General features: G+C 38.0%; 1 protein-coding gene across 1 annotated transcript in view; it reads left to right on the forward strand.

Moving 5' to 3' along the window:
* The first annotated feature begins 7,200 nt into the window (after positions 1-7,200).
* The window catches only part of LOC135463581 (WD repeat-containing protein 48-like), an 18,908-nt gene continuing 8,747 nt past the window's right edge, over positions 7,201-17,361 (forward strand). Inside the window, 16 exon segments of the mRNA XM_064740888.1 lie at positions 7,201-7,263; positions 9,620-9,760; positions 10,393-10,468; positions 10,874-10,956; positions 11,856-11,985; positions 12,433-12,509; positions 12,512-12,593; positions 12,596-12,624; positions 13,785-13,818; positions 13,821-13,886; positions 14,486-14,590; positions 14,593-14,606; positions 15,302-15,323; positions 15,326-15,385; positions 15,834-15,914; positions 17,017-17,114. Coding sequence (XP_064596958.1) covers positions 7,201-7,263; positions 9,620-9,760; positions 10,393-10,468; positions 10,874-10,956; positions 11,856-11,985; positions 12,433-12,509; positions 12,512-12,593; positions 12,596-12,624; positions 13,785-13,818; positions 13,821-13,886; positions 14,486-14,590; positions 14,593-14,606; positions 15,302-15,323; positions 15,326-15,385; positions 15,834-15,914; positions 17,017-17,114 — 1,161 coding nt within the window.

Genomic DNA, 17,361 nt, shown 5'->3' on the forward strand with positions numbered 1-17,361 from the left:
AACCAGTTATTTCTGTGTTAACACATACAGGGTCCTATAGATTAGTATATTATACATTGTAGATTTTGTACAGTGGACCGAATGAAGTTAATACAAACCCATGTGTATACCATGGCGTTGAAGAGCACACGGATATTTAACACGGATGTACATGACATTCGCCACACGCACATGTAAAACACTCGAAGATATTACAGTAAACATGTATATAGGACTATAGTTTAGGCCTAATTATACGAGCGTGTATATGTTTTTGTGTGTTTGATGTTTAAAGCATTTCGAATTTTTCTGCTTATGTACTACTGTTGTCAGCCTGAGTTTGAGCTGAGAAAAGCGACCAGTGCCCAGAGGGAGAAAAAAGGGCATTGTAACATAACATTTTGCTGTGTATCTTACGGTATGGAGAAAGTAAACTATATAATTTGCATATATAGACAAATGGGCTACATCTACCAAAGTTAATGTAAACATGTAAGAAACTGATGTACATGTATATATTGGTGTGCATTTCGACATAGCACTAGACTTGCACACACATACAGCATACTCTCTAAAAACCGCCAAGGCGGTTAGCACGGCACACTATCCCAGGAACCTCTCACCAATGCGGTCGCACTGAGCTCATGTCCAGTGTATGCTGGCTTCTTCTCCGGCCGTACGTGGGAGGGTCTGGCAGCAGCCTGCGGATAGTCGTGGATTTCTGCCCGGTTTCCTCCCACCATAACACCGGCCACCGTCGTGTAAGTGAAATATTCTTGAGTACGGCGTAAAACACCAATGAAATAAATAAATAAAAACTACTGTGTATTAGTGGTACACAGTGTCGTGACAAAAATGCACACACACACACACACACACACACACACACACACACACACACATAATTTTGTGTACCAGCACTACACAAATTGTATAATGCAATTAACACATCCACATCGATTTGTGTATGTATGTGGGTACAGTTGATACACGTCACTGTGGATGTGCAACTTTGTACACAATCGTTTTTATCGAATACACTCAGTTTAATTGTTTATGTAACTTCCGGTGGATGTACATTCGATTGGTGCTTTTGCTTTCACAGAACTTTGCCTGTGAAAAATAATTATATTTTTTGGTTCGGAACTGTTTTGCACCTTATACATATATAATGTAGATAGCTATGCACTTACCATGGCTGTTCATCCACAGTAATATGTAAGAGAGCTGTTTGTCCACAGAAAATGCGCTGCAGCTGAAAGTGCCAGACAATTGTTCTGCAGACATATACAAATGCCAGCTCTTAATAAGAAACCAACAGGTTAATTTGTTATTTAGTGCACCGCACCTTGCCAACTTCCCCTCAAATCCTAGATTTATAAAACTTTTAAGATCGCTGCCGCGAGCGTGTAAGCACTGCATGGTTTGACCAAGATCCATGTAGCCATTTTCACGTGTAGGGACCTACAGCCCTTTCTGTATGTACATGTATAGGGACGTAATACATATTTAGGCTTATATAATTGCTGTTGAACGCCGCACTGCATGGGGAGTATTTCACTTATACGGTATAAATCAGGTTTACACATGGAAACCTTGAAGACATAAGGCTGCAACTGGCCAAATGAAACAGAGTGCGTTTGTTCCAAAAGAAAGAAAAAAAAAAAAGAAATAAAATAGAAAGGTGAAGAAGTAAAGAGATTTTAGGGTCATTTTGGTAAATATGGGTTAGGGTTACGCAACCGTGTCTTAAAACAAGGCGTGATGTAATGGCGGTCAAGTTGGGCGGAGGAAATTGGCTCGCGTATAGGCTTACATATTCCACTTAAGGACGTGGATATGTATACATACTAGTATGTGACACAGGCCAATATACAGCATTCCTTAACATATTTCACAAATGGGCCAAAACAGTTTGAGTCACTATGCGGCAGGTTGGTATATAATGCCATATATTCATTTAATAAAATGAAGGGGACACTCTATGTATACATAACGCACGCTCCTTAATATTTAATAACTTCGATAAGATAAGCAGTTTATAACACTTGGATATTTGATTAAAGAAATGATTCATATGTACAAGATATCTCCTTGTTCATTTGATTAGTTCTGGTCATAGTAGGGCTGCTGTACTGTCGATGTGTCGTTATAAGCCATAATATTCATTGATACTTTTAATCATACATGTAAGTGTAGAATTACACTGACATCAGGCCAATAAAAAAGGATTACGGGACTTCTTAAGAAATCTGAATTAAATATTTGGAAAAAAAATGATACACCAAAGTTAGGAAGATATAAAGCTACCAGTGGCAACTATACAATTGGTGTAAATCATAGAAACTAATGTCATCCCAAAACACCCAAGAATATGGACAACCATGTAGAAAAAAATGGTTTCACTCGTATGTAGGCTGTATACATACATGGAGGTTTAAAAAAATAAAATAGGTGCTTTTCAAACACAGAGGAGCTCAATCTTAAAGTTATAGTGGTGTGGGTGGGAGTAGGGTTGGGGGGAGGGTGAGGATTGTTGGAATAATGTTACAGTTGTCAGAGTTCAATGGTCTGGGTTATATATTTCTCTTTTTTTTAGTATACACGGTATTGATTTTACTATGAAAATCTCACGGCTAAATATAGCGTTCACCATCTCTGGAGTTCTCGATTATCAAATTATCGACGTGAAAATTATATTATACTGCACCTCATTTTCTCCTAAGGGACTGCGTGTTTGCCATAATACGTTCTGTGTTTCAATAAAGGTGTATTGAAGAAAAAAACAAAACGAGTTTAAAACAGACTGGATGAATACAACTCCTTAAATAATTATATTTAGATGAGCGCAATGTGTTTTAAACCAAACTGACACAGAGTCTACGTGAATCTCATGTGACCGTAAAGACTTTACTGTTGGCGTTGAATGTTGATGGATCACTGACACGTTCTCACAATAAAAGAATGCGACATGTCCTTGTGTGTCAGCCCTTAGTACAGTTATTCTTGGTAAAATACGTGTCGTGCCTTACGTCTCCTATTACGGGGAAATACCGTTGTGATATAACTGAAATTCTGTTGAAAGAGACGTATGACCAAAATCCGACAGACAAACAAGACGAACTAATCTTGTGGGTTCCTTTCAGCGGAAGTGACTCAGCAGAACGTGGTTTACATCAGTTCTTCTTAGCTTATGTCACTGTAAAGGTTTTGAACATTTTTGGTTTCTTTCGTGTTCTTAGCTCATGGATTTTTCCTGGATATTCATTGATAGGGCAGTTGAAGATTAAAGATTGACTCCAAAGACGTCTTTTCAGTGCCAAAACTCTTATTTCGCCGTAATGCATTTAAATACTTTTTTCGTTGTCAGGTTCTCGGTTTTTCATGGATATTCGTCGATATAGCACTTACCAAATACTCGTCATCATTTTAGACTGTTCCATACTAGCCGTATGTAATACAAAACTCATCAATGTAAATGGCTCAATAGTAGACGGTTTACATCAACTCACGTTGGATTCGTCTGGCACTTCGTGCCATTGTGACCCCTTCGCCATTGTCATCGGAAAGCGTAAGGAACACTTTCCGTTGAACTGGCTATTCCGTTTGCATGGATTTCGTCTGTTCTGCAGGAGATGCTGAAAAGCATCCACTTGTTGATCTCATGGAATATTCTACCGGGAAAAAACAACTTGCCTTTGCGTCATCATTGATATACATTATCAGTTAAAGAGGCTACCTGTCGAAGACATCAGCACAAATCCAATCTAATTTAGACTGTTATTTTAGAACAGCTAAAATAATTACGTCACAAACATCAGCCTGTGCATGTGTTACTGTTCAAAATTGGTCATCAAGTTCCCAAAGTTTTTAAAGCGGTTCCCATTACAAGTTTTTTAAAACTTTAAAATCATTTTACCGCTATAAATAGTACGTTTATTCGTTTATACGTTTATAGTATTCTGGGATGGTCAATACAGAAACTTTTTGTTTAATTGGAGCATTGGATTGTTTTGCCAAAAATCTCCGTGCCATAGCCACTTTAGGTTTAGGTGATTTGGTCTACATAATGATAGGCGGACTAGAAGTGTCTAGTTCTCACTCCTGTCTTACAGCGTCCGAGAGAAATATATTAGTGGATAGCATAGGTATGTAGATAAAACACACCTATATAGACAAACAAAACGTGGGTGAGATAAATAAACAAATAAATGGTACTAAACTGTAACATTTTTTTCCAATATTTTTCTTTTTCTATATGAAGTACATGTACAAGACACCAAGCATAGATAATTCATATTTCTTACATTACTTTGCTGAAAGGTTATCTGTCTTGGTTGGTTGTGAATATTGGTCATAACATTCTCTATACCATCATGACAAAATGCAGTGAAAATGTCATTAAGTGGTGTGATTCTGGCCACTGTTGACAAACCCAGATCAAACGCCTCGCCTGTCAGATGTGATCAGTCGCCTCAATGTGTGTTGTACGTCAGGTTACACTAGATTGAACTGCACAAATAGTGACGCTGTGTTTGTGACGTCACAGTCACGACACGTCATGTAGTGTATTATTGCTCGGCACAAAACACATTCCCACTCCGTAATCGAAGTATGCTTGAGTACCTCTGCTAAGAGTTTCTCTTACGTGCAAGTTTACTTGAAATTATAATAAATACACCGGAAAATTGTTACCATAGACGTCTTTTCAGAGCTAAACTCTACTTGATACCAGCTGTGTGCGCGTAACGTTTGTTTCTAGGAATGTAATGTGTCCATCGCATGCTTAACAACGTCACGGCGGTGACGCTCGGTAAACATCGGTAATCATCGGTTGTGTATCATTTCACCGTAATGCTGACGTATAAGTGAGACCTTTTTGAGTGAAAAATTGTTAAGTATGCGAGAGGAAAGCCCAAGCATACATAACAATGGTGATACCTTGTTACAGTCTTATGCATTACTAGTTAAGGAGTGCATGGTGCTTCTCTGAAACCAGGTAGCATGAAGCCTCAACATTCACGTATCCTGCTGACATTATGCCGGAAATACCAGACTCCATGACAGCCTCATCTGGTTAGGGGGGGGGGGGGGACGGGAGGAGACCGGGCAGAACCAGAGGGAAACCTACAACCGTTCGCAGGTTTCTGGCAGGCCTTTCCACCTACGAGGATGTCTTTGGTATCACTAATCAAATATACAACATCATATGAGTTCTTACATGTCATATACTTGTATGGTGAATTTAAAAACTTCATTAATATATTACAACCAATAAATCAGTTCACGGCATACATCTAAACAATATATGTATACATGCATGTATGCTTATGGTTTAAGCTAGATTATATAGTACACTATTACATGCATGTATATATAGCCAGCAACCAGCGGATGGTCATGGGTTGTCCCTGGGCTTCGAACACTGGGCTTTGCCCGGTTTCCTCTCACCATAATCCTGGCCGACGTGGTATAAGTAAAATATTCTTGAGTACAGTGTAAAACACCAACCAAATAAATCAAATAAATAAATATATGTATATATACCCAGAACATTTTTTTTATATTATTATATATATATATATATAAACAACAACAACACGCAACCACGCAGAATTACGAGAATGTATGCCAGATGTGGTTATTGTTTTTTCTTTCAAGTATGTATATAGTTTTGTTTTTGTTTGACGGCTAGAGTTACATGCATAGATGATCGAGGTCACACGGCCACGTGTGTCGGCGTCATCTACATCTAGGATTAAGCGTCATGTTACATTATTTGCATAGCAGTACCAATCTGACTTTAGCATACTGCGCAAAATAACGTCCCCAGACAACGTAATCCAATGACAACATTTCTATATAGAACAACTCCCAAAGAAACGTTCACAGCCTTTTTACCCATGACCAAGATAATCATAATGGAAGTCTACATGTAAGTCAGCTCATGAAAGGAAAAGACCTTCAAATATCGAAGTAGGCCTCACTTAATAGATTACTTCAAGCTATACTTAAATATGCTTTGATTTATTGTTTTTTTTTTTTTTACATTTTGGTGAAAAGATTAAAGGAGGTCAAACATTTGAATTCTAAGGTGGGCTTTATGGACCATACTAATAGAGGTTAGGAACTCTGACGTCACAGGAAGCTTTTTTTCAAGTATAATCAGAATGCTGAATGCTGGGATAACTCTTTTTACTCATCAGTGAAAGATGACTGAAATAATGTTACCACAAATTCCTTCCTCAAATGTGATTTGGCGCCAGAGTTCCAAGATACCGCCAGTATGGCTCATAAAGCCCACAATAGTTTAAAAAAAAAGAGTATATTTACGCATAGTTTTCAGTTGCCTGTAAGATGAACCTGACTTCATATTTTAGCTTTCTTTTACTTGAAGAATTATTTTGACTTGTACCCAGTACTTAAATAACCGTGGGATCTACGTTAATTCAAGAATTATTTTGACTTGTATTCAGTATCCAAATTACTCTTAGTAAATTGTTAGTAAGTTTACATATAATACATGCAGGTGTAAAATTAAATTCGCAATATGTACATGTATAATGCACAACGTTTTGAATTCAAAATTAAGAGTCAAACGGAAAGATTTTGGGAAGATCTTGCAAAGCACAAAGTACATTTATTTTTTCTAATATTGTGTTGAGTTTTTCCAGTAGTTATGTCTTAATTTCTTTCCGTGTCTATTTAGTTATTTTTTTATTTTTATATATTTGATTGGTGTTTTACGCTGTACTCAAGAATATTTCACATATACGACGGCGGTCAGCATTATGGTTGGAGGAAACCAGGCAGAGCCCGGGGAAACTCACGACCATCCGCAGATTGCTGACAGACCTTCCCACTTACGGCCGGAGAGAAAGCCAGCATGAGCTGGACTTGAACTCACAGGGACCATTTAGTTAATTAGATACATGTATGAAAATAGGAACTTTACTTGCTGAACAAAATCAAGAACTATTGAGAACAGTTGTGAATATGTTCAGAAGAGTCCAAAGTTCGCCTTGCTCTTTTGCTGACAGACGGTCTTAACATAGGGTGGGCAAAAATGCCACCCACCGCCGGATTCGGACCTCGATTTCGAACAACGAGAAGTTAACCATCATTGGTTTCAGCGCCAAGCGATACCCCATTTCTGGAGCCTCCCACTGAGCTGCAATTCACATGTAGTGATGACATCACCTGTTTATGTGAACAGGCATCATGGCTTCCCACCACAGTATGATGTCTCGCGGATCGGCAAACCAGGGAAGAAAGAAAGTTCAGGTAATTTTTCTGCTCGGATCAGCGAAGACCTTGTTTTAGTTGTGAGCTGCACACTGTGTACTGGTGCTTAGTCCACCGTACATGTTGTGGCGAATCGTTAAATCGGGTTGGACCGGGGCCCGTAAGATGTAAACAAATGGTGATCTACATACAGTTGTTATATGAGGTAGATCAAGTATGTCACGGTTAGGACAAGTGTTGCTTATATTGTTATCTTTTGCTGATTAGCCTTTAATCTTCTACACTGCAATGGCACTCAGCCTTCGTGACACTGACACATTCGCACTAGTACCGGCACGTGGAAAAAGCCGGATTTCATCCTTTCACTTTTCACTCAGTTGTGAACATTTTCAAATTGTCATTTCCGTGGTACATGTAAAAAGTTACGTGTATTGTTGACGATGACTGATGGACCTCTAATTGTAGGTTTTTTTCTTTTTCGTTGGTTTGTTTTTGTCTAAACTCTGAATTCAGGGAATTAAGAAACCCTGAAAGATTGCCTTTCAACTTTTCACTGTGAGTCTTGCAAATGACACAGGGTTGATATAATGAAAATCTGTTAAAAATGCTGAAATGTTATCCTTCCTGTTGAAGATATCGATGGGAGTTAATACTAAACTCCGCTTGAAACCAGGCCTGCAAATAACTTTCTAATTTTAACTCAGACAAATGTTAAAACCCATAATATCCAACAGTTCCCAAAATTATTGACTTGGGAAGTTTGTCAGGTACCACCTATAGATAGTAAGTTGTACCTGAAAAGATGGGATTTGATGCCTGACACTCTCCTTGTCAGGCTGCTTATTTGTAGGCCTGTGCTTTATGGCCTCTTTAAGTCCAAGGTCAGATTCTATTGACGTTCAGAATTTGCATGTACTGTACAGGTTGCTCTTGTTGTCTATAATTTCTGTATTTTTTTGAATATTGTACTATCTTGTTCAATTCCTTCCCATGTTATCTTTCATCTCATTGACTCCTTGCCACTACATCATTCATGTGATGTGCTTGGATGTGCGTGGTTTAGAAATGGGACTATGATCGTTGTGTTTTCCATCACAAGATTTTTTTTTCAAGAGCACGCAGGTTGGGTCTCAGTTTTCATTATTTATTATTATACATGTATATGTATTTATTATGCCACTGTCTGCTACAGATGAAATTACCACCCACATGTCTTTAATAACACTCATGGTGTGTTAGATTTACAAATGTACTTGCCAGAACCTGGTCCTGGGCATATTTTTTATCCGTCAAAAGGCTTTGTGTGGCATGTTGGGGATCACAAATGAAATTTTTTTTTACACCTGTGTGTTGTTTATATATATATATGTATATATATATATATATATATATATATATATATATATATGTATATGTATATATATATATATATATATATATATATATATATATATATATATGTATATATATATATGAAAATAGTGAGACTGATAGCTTCTGCAAATTAAAAGGATACCAAAAATATTCAGCTAAATCAAACTTTAGCTGCTTGCAGGCCCTTAAGAGCACCCTAACTAGTTTTAGACTTTGGCTGAGTGCCAAGTGAGTGCAGGCTGAAAATAGTGTAAACAGTAAAACTACATTTTTATGTGAGGCACACAAAAACAGATCAACATTATTAAAAGAAAAAGAAAAAAAATGAAAAAATAATGTAGACCTGGGGTGATATAGCATGTGAATGTTGACTGAAATCACGTGCAATTGGTCTACATTTTCAGATTGGTCTGTCGACAACCTGTGGATGGTCATGGGCTCTGCCTGGTTTCCTCCCACCATAATGCTAGCCGCCATCGTATGTGAAATATTATTGAGTATGGTGTTGAACACCAATCAAATAAATACATACATAAATACATTTTCAGCTTATTAAAGTACAATGAAATCATTCTGGTACACTCTGCTATTTATGGAACCTATATGTTGCTACAGGTCCAAACTAAATGAGAATTACAACTGTTAATATGAATATAAACCTGTTAAAGCACAAATTAAAGAATTTAAGAAGATTAGATTGAAAAAGAATGGAGGCCTCCATGGCCAATGTGGTTAGCATGCCAGCACGGCACACTATCCCAGGAACCTCTCACCAATGCAGTCGCTGTGAGCTCATGTCCATTGTATGCTGGCTTCCTCTCCAGCTGTATGTGGGAAGGTGTAGATGGTGGTGGGTTTCCCCTGGACACTGCCAGGTTTCGTCCCACTATAATGCTGGCCGCTGTTGTATGGGTGAAATATTCATGAGTTATGCATAAAACACCAATCAAATAAAATATATAAATTTAAAAAAAGGAAAGGTCATGTAAACTTGTGTTATTTTTTTGACTTTACTTGACAGGTGTCATTTGTAATTCGTGACGAGGTTGAGCGTCATCACAGATCAGGAGTTAATGCCCTTCAGTTTGACCCTGTCAGTAGTAGACTCTACTCGGCTGGCAGAGATTCTATTATACGGATATGGAACACAAAAACAAACAAGGTGAGGAGTTTGACCATTTGCAGCTTAATATTTGAGTCATTTAATCACACAATAAGAATAACTTCATTTTGGATTGGGTAATTACTACCTGAAATCATGGTCACTTGGAGGGAATTTTTTATACACATAATGTGTGCCCAAAAGCAGTTAAAACAGCTTATTTTCATTGATTTCATGTTGAAAATGTGTGATCATATTTTAATTTCTTCTGAATCAAAACCCCTGTTACCCTAATTCCGTAATCTTTCATTGTAATTTTTGCACATTTTAAAGTTGAGTTTGAAGACGAAACCATACTGGTTGGATTGGCCAAATTTCAGGGATTCACAAAAAGTACAATTTTATCAGCCTACACAGAATAATGCCTTCAAAATATGCTTGAATAAAGACCTTGCAAACATGCTAAAAGATCAAAGAATTATAGTATCAAGTTGCATATGTAACCTAACATTTGATATAGTTTCACACTTTCTCAGCTTTAGCCCGAAATATGGGACTCAAATTAAAAAACAGTATTTGACCCTAAAAATAGAATAAATAAAATGTAAGTGTATTATGGCCTGTATGTATGTTAAATAAATGTCACATGGATTGTTTTATTTCTGTACATTTCTTCTGCGTCTGCATCACAGGACCCATACATACAGTCCATGGAGCACCACACAGACTGGGTTAATGACATTGTACTGTGTTGTAATGGCAGAACATGTAAGTACATAGGTGTAGCCAATTAATGTGAGAAAAGCAGATTTCCTGAATTTTTTCATTTTCAACCTACATGTACATGTGTATGTTTACCGAATTTCACAGTAAATATGAGCAACAAATTAAATGGAACAACAGGTTTCACCTTTTGTAAGTCTTCAACGTTTTCAACAACTAAAGTACATTTAGAAGTGAAGTTTATGAATACCCTTATTATGAAAATGACACTAAAATGATTTGCTCAAGTCATCATAGGTTGCAAGCTTCATGGAGTTGTGCACATTGTTTCTCTAGTTTTCAAAATGTTCCAAAATATTGGTCATAGAAGCTCTTGAAAACGTTAATGCCGTCATCTTTAACTTGTTTGTGCATGGGTTTTCATATGCGCGTGGCTTTTTTCTTCCCTAGTAATATCGGCTTCGAGTGATACAACAGTCAAAGTGTGGAATGCACACAAGGGCTTCTGTATGTCAACATTACGCACACATAAGGTCAGTGGCAATAATTGTATTCAAGGAATCAAGGTTATGAATAATTAAGGATATTCTGAAAAAGATGAGGTATAAAATATGAAATAATTAATATCTTTGTGCGTTAATAATAGTCCAACAGTACGGAATGGGCATTAAGGAAGTTTACTGAGTTGGTTATGAAACCCATAGTAGCCACTAGCAGAGGCTACGTTGTAAAATTAAAGTTTAGTTGTTTTCTTTATATATTTATTTATTAATGTCATTCATGATTTACACCATATTCAGGAATATTTCACTTGTACAAAGGCGGCCAGGAAACTGAGCCGAGCATGGGGAAAACCCATGACCATCCACAGTTTGCTGGCAAACCTTCCCAGGTACAAACAGAGGGGACGCCAGCTGGACTTGAACTCACAGCGAGCACATTGGTGAGGGGCTGCTCAATCATTGTGCTGAATCAGCATGCTTACTTCTTTCAAACAGAGAGTTGCTGTGTAGGGCCATTTCTGCATAAAGCCATGTTTATTTATTTATTTATTTGATTGGTGTTTTACGCCGTACTCAAGAATATTTCACTTATACGACGGTGGCCAGCATTATGGTGAGAGGAAACCGGGCAGAGCCTGGGGGAAACCCACGACCATCCACAGGTTGCTGGAAAACCTTCTCATGTACGGCTGGAGAGGAAGCCAGCATGAACTAGACTTGAACTCACAGCGACCGCATTGGTGAGAGACTCCTGGGTCATTACGCTGTGCTAGCGCGCTAACCAACTGAGCCACAGAGGCCTCCACATGAAGCCATGTAGTAACTGTATAGATATAGGGCTTTGTAGTGATAGTTTTTGCTGTTTGTGTATCTTGTGAATTTCTGAACAGTTTGAAGGTAACAGTAAAATTGCTACGGTACTGTTTCAGGACTACGTAAAAGCTTTAGCATATGCCAAAGACCGTGAACAGGTGGCCTCCGCAGGACTGGACAGGGCCATCTTCTTGTGGGATGTGAACACATTGACCGCTTTGACAGCCTCCAATAACACAGTAACAAGTAAGTGAGTTGGGTGTGCTAAGTTTAGTGAGGTGTGGTATTAGAGTAACAGAAGTAGCAGGCTACAGGTATCTAAAATCTGCCTTCACTTGCGGGAGAGGCTGGAAGAAATGAAATCTGCTTGCCCATAAAGGGTAAATTAGCTGAAACAATTTCAAACAAATCTTCTTCTGAGAACTATACTAAAGAATTCCAACGTATTAAAAACCAGAAGTCTTGGACTTTGGAGTCTTGATTTAAATCTACACGATGTGAACATGGAGTCTTGATTTAAATCTACACGATGTGAACATGGAGTCTTGATTTAAATCTAAATAATATACACTTGGAGTTTTGATTTAAATCGAAATGATATGCATTTGGGATTCAAATGAAAACAGGTATATAGCAGCGCTATAAGGTGCACATTACAATTGTTGACGCCTTCCTCCAATCCGCTACTTTCAGCGTCCAGTCTAAATGGCAACAAGGATTCCATCTACAGCCTGGCGATGAATCAGCCAGGGACGGTGATCGTGTCCGGATTCCACGGAAAAGGTTGATCCGTGTTTGGGATCCGCGCACATGTCAGAAACAGATGAAACTCAAAGGTCATGCAGACAATGTGAAGCACTGGTGCTCAACAGAGATGGCACACAGGTTAGCTCCCTTGACATAAGGGACATGTTACCCCGTTTTGCATATGTGTGTTGAGGCCCTCTCAATGCCATGTTATGCTTACATATAATTGTTCAACTCTTGTGTAAACACAGAATATGACAAACCTTGTTTTGTATCAGAAGTCCATTTCCAAGGAGTATACAACTTCCTTATAGCTAGGTCTCCATGCCACATTACACATGTTATGTCATCTGCAGAAGCTCAGGCCACCTGGTGGAGAAATATGCCAACCTCTTGAGTGGGAAATTGTGAACTGAATCATGGGAAATCTAATGTAAACGGCTCGTACAAGAACTGGACACACATTAAAACTGAAAGTCGGTATTTAAAAACTACGAGACAAGCTATAGGGAAGTTGCATACTTCTGCATAATGGACTTCTGGTTGTGTCCAATGAAATCTTTGTATTTCGCGAGATGAGTGGAGTTTGGGTCCAAGACAGGATGCTACTGTCTCAAAAATCAAATGATTTACAAGCCGTGGTGGTCCGTAAATGATACAGGCCTGCACCACAGCACTTTGTGAAATGGTCCTTTGGCTACATGTAACTAAGTCGTTGTTAACAATCTGAAAAATGATGTCTTAGGCAGTAGTTCTGTGTTATCATTTATCACTTCATGGAGTGAATGGGTAAAGGCTATGTCAAAGTTTAGGCCGCGTAATCTAAGCAACGTGTTTGATTGGATAAAATTCTCAAGATGGCTGCATCAGCTCACATCACCGTTTTGTGCAGTATTGTCCATTTTGTTCTTCAGGTTATTCGGTGAAATCTCATTAAATAATAAAGTATGATACTTTTTAGAAAGCTTGAGTGTCCAGCGTGCGATTGAAAATATGTTTTATTCAATTGCTGTCTTGGTCCTTTAAGATAACATTGATGAGGTGGACAAAATTTTATTTCCAAAGCCCTAAAGTAAATTTTAACATGGTATCTTACATTTTCACGCAAGTCAGAAATGGCTTTGTGGGATCGGCCTCAGGCACCATAGCAACATTTGTTATCAATTTGGTGGAAGTTTGTGGACACTAGTCTTAACCTTTTACTAAATGTGGATAATATTGGTCGCTGGCCATACAAGGTTGATTATACAGTTATGTAACAGAATGTTGGTAAATGCCTTTCTTTTTGTTTTGGACAGTGTTTGTCTGGCAGTTCAGATGGCACTATCCGGCTGTGTCTCTAGGGCAGCAGAGGTGTGTGGCGACATTACGGGTGCACGATGAGGGAGTCTGGGCACTACAGTGACTACAACAACAACAACAGATCTTATTCTTATGAAATTTGGCCAGGGGCAAAAAGGGCAAATTAACTCAATTTATGAATTTTCCACAAAGATCTAATTTTGTATTTATTGATTTGATTAGTGTTTTACGCTGTAGTCAAGAATACTTCACTTATACTATCAGCATTATGGTAGGGGAAACTCGGCAGAGCCTGTGGAAATCCACAACCAGTCGGTGGTTGCTATCAGACCTTTCAACGTATGACTGGACAGGAAGCCAGCATTAGCTGGACTTGATCTAATAACAACTGCAGTGATGGGCTAGCACACTTACCACCAGGCCATGCATTTTCTGCAAAGAAAATTTTGCTAGCTACCTGTATTTGTTGATTCTGTATACAATGATATACACATTGACCTTGGTTCTTTGATATTTTAAATATTGTTAAATTGATTAAATAGCTAGGACAATTGTTCATGTTAGAAGATGTCAGGTATTAAAAGTGCTAAAGCTACTATACTAGAATAAAATATTGTAGCCCTCTAATCAAAGTTGTTGCAACCATGGAAGTAAATACAGTCAGAATGTGAACAACTGTGGTGGTTGTTCCTGTTTTAGGCAAACGAGTCGTTCACAACGGTGTACTCATCTGGTCGAGATCGTCGAGTGTGGAGCACAGACGTGAGGAACCCAGACACGTGCGTCTTGCTCTGTGAGGAAAAGCACCTGTACTCAGGGTATGTTAAGACATTTAGCTGGCTTACACCACACTTTTTCAAAAACAAAACAAAACAGCCTACAGATTCCAAAAGCTTTGGTTTTTCACTTTAACTAAAAGTGGTAGTGTTAAAGTGGTAGTACCACAAGCTTGCCACAGCTGATTAGACTTTGACTAATCTGTTATCAGGTTCAAATCCAACTCTTTAAAATTGTGCTGCGCTTGAAATTAGTAGGTTTTTCAGGCACCTGGCAAACATAGGTTCATGGTGATTTTTTTTACTCCAACCATAAAGATGACTACTGTTGTGTGAGTGGAAAAGCCTTAAGTGTCATTTATTTATTTATTTATTTATTTGATTGGTGTTTTGCGCTGTACTCAAGAATATTTCACTTATATTATGGCGGCCAGCATTATGGTGGAAGGAAACCGGGCACAGCCCGGGGAAAACCCATGATCATCCGCAGGTTGCTGGCAGACCTTCCCACATACAGCTGGAGAGGAAGCCAGCATGAGCTGGACTTGAACTCACAGCGACTGCATTGTTGAGAGACTATTGGGTCATTACACTGCCCTAGCGTGGTAACCAACCGAGCCATAAGAGGCCCTCTTGTGTGTCATTAAAAAACCCCAAAATAGAGTTAAATAATTAAATAAACAGTAAGGTGATTTATCTCTTGTTGTGTTTGCTCACTGATACATTTGTCTCCACAGCTTGAATTGTCTCAGACTGAAAGCCGTCTTTATGGGTGGCCACAACCGATTCCTCCATCAGGAACTGGGTGAGTCCAGAATTCAGTTTTAATAAATTAAACGGTTGTATCCAATGAGAGACAATTGGAAACTATTGTAATTCTTCAACCTTTTTGCACGTTTACAAAGTGTTTATTTAAAACTGGCTAATCCAAACCATTGTACTTTTGTCTCTATTTGAAAATGAAAATATGCGTAAATTGCACTGAAAGTTGGTTTTTCATATGCGAAAAGGTTGAGGAATCAGGCTCCATACTTTGGAAGGTCAGCCACAGCAACCTGAGGATGGTCATTGGTTTTCCCCAGGCTCTGATCAATTTTCCTCCCACCATTAACTGTAATCAAATAAATAAATAAATATATGATAGGAACTATTGTGAAGACTCAAAATTGTGTTAAGTACCATTTGATTACGAATGCATTTGGAAGTATCATGTATTTGAGATAATCCTTGCTATTGGTTTCCATCTCTTGTTTTCCAGCTTAATCAGAGCGAGGAATTCCCGAGTGTCTGGTGACTATGACAACGAAAAGCCACTCCCCACATGTACACAGCCAGATTTTACAATTAAAGGTATATCTGTTGGTAAAACCTGTGTCCTGTATCTGTTTGACTGCAGTATATTTGTACAGATAAAGTGAACATAAAATGAACAATGTACAGATAAAGTGAACATAAAGTGAACAATGTACAGATTAAGTGAACATAAAGTGAACAATGTACAGATTAAGTGAACATAAAGTGAACAATGTACAGATTAAGTGAACATAAAGTGAAACAATGTACAGATTAAGTGAACATAAGTGAACAATGTACAGATTAAGTGAACATAAAGTGAAAGATTTTACAGATTAAGTCAACTTTTAAGACATCAATAAGCTTCTGTACATTTATGTCTTAGATCTTCAGAGATTTTCATTTGATAAGAACAAAATAAGACATTTATTTCCACATGTAGGTGTATGTTAACATGAAGGGTATACCTTTAATCATATGGTCACCACGGAGAAATAACCTGGGAGCCTCTCACTAATGCGGTCACTGTGAGTTCGCCAAGTCCAGATCATGCTGGCTTCCTCTCTGGCCCTATGTGGGAAGGTCCAGCAGCAACCTGCGGATAGTCGTGGGTTTCCCCTGGGCTATACCTGGTTTCCTGCCATCATAATGGTGTCAGCCATCATATAAGTCAAATATTTTTCAGTACGGCGTAAAACACCTAAATAAATAAATAAATTTCTATCATATGTTCATGATTTCTTTGTTTAAGACATAATGAAAATCATTGTTAATTGAGAAGTATCAAGGTGAAACCCTTTATTGATAAGGGTGAAAGAAAGTCCTTCTGTATATCATGTGACCTCTCAAATTGTTAGGCAACTATTTTAAATTACATTTACATTAACATGGGTGTCCAAAAGAAAGTTTCACAAAAGTTTATTTAGAATAGATGCATGATTAAGAAAATTGAGGAGTTGAACATTTGTAAACTTCAGAAGTTCATGATTGAATGAGGTGTCATTTGTGCCTACATTGTCATTAATATTGGCCTACACGTAACATTTTTGACAAGGACATGATAGAGCAGAACTTCTGTTTTCCCCTGAACGACAAATGAGTTTGAACTTGAAACTCTCCTATTGAGAGACGTGTACAATGTACTTGTTCACACTTCCAGGTGGTGCCAGTATTCGGCAGTACTATGTTCTAAACGACAAGAGAATGATCCTAACTAAAGACACAGATGACAATGTGGCCATGTGGGACGTCTTGACAGTGAGTGGTGTTCTTTTTTTTTTTTTTCATGTTAAGAAATAAAGCTCCTTGAAGAGACACGGCATAACAATTGCACATAAACACAAAGACTGCATTGTAATAAATGACTTGAACTTATATATTTAGAATGACACGACTCCTAACCGGAATGGAAATGATGGCTTGTTAGAGTCCATTTTCATCCAGTGAATAACTATTACCATATTTGTGAATTACAAGTGCATGTCAGTACAATGTTTTCTTATTT

This window comes from Liolophura sinensis, chromosome 3 (genome assembly GCF_032854445.1).
Source record: "Liolophura sinensis isolate JHLJ2023 chromosome 3, CUHK_Ljap_v2, whole genome shotgun sequence".
NCBI lineage: Eukaryota > Metazoa > Mollusca > Polyplacophora > Chitonida > Chitonidae > Liolophura > Liolophura sinensis.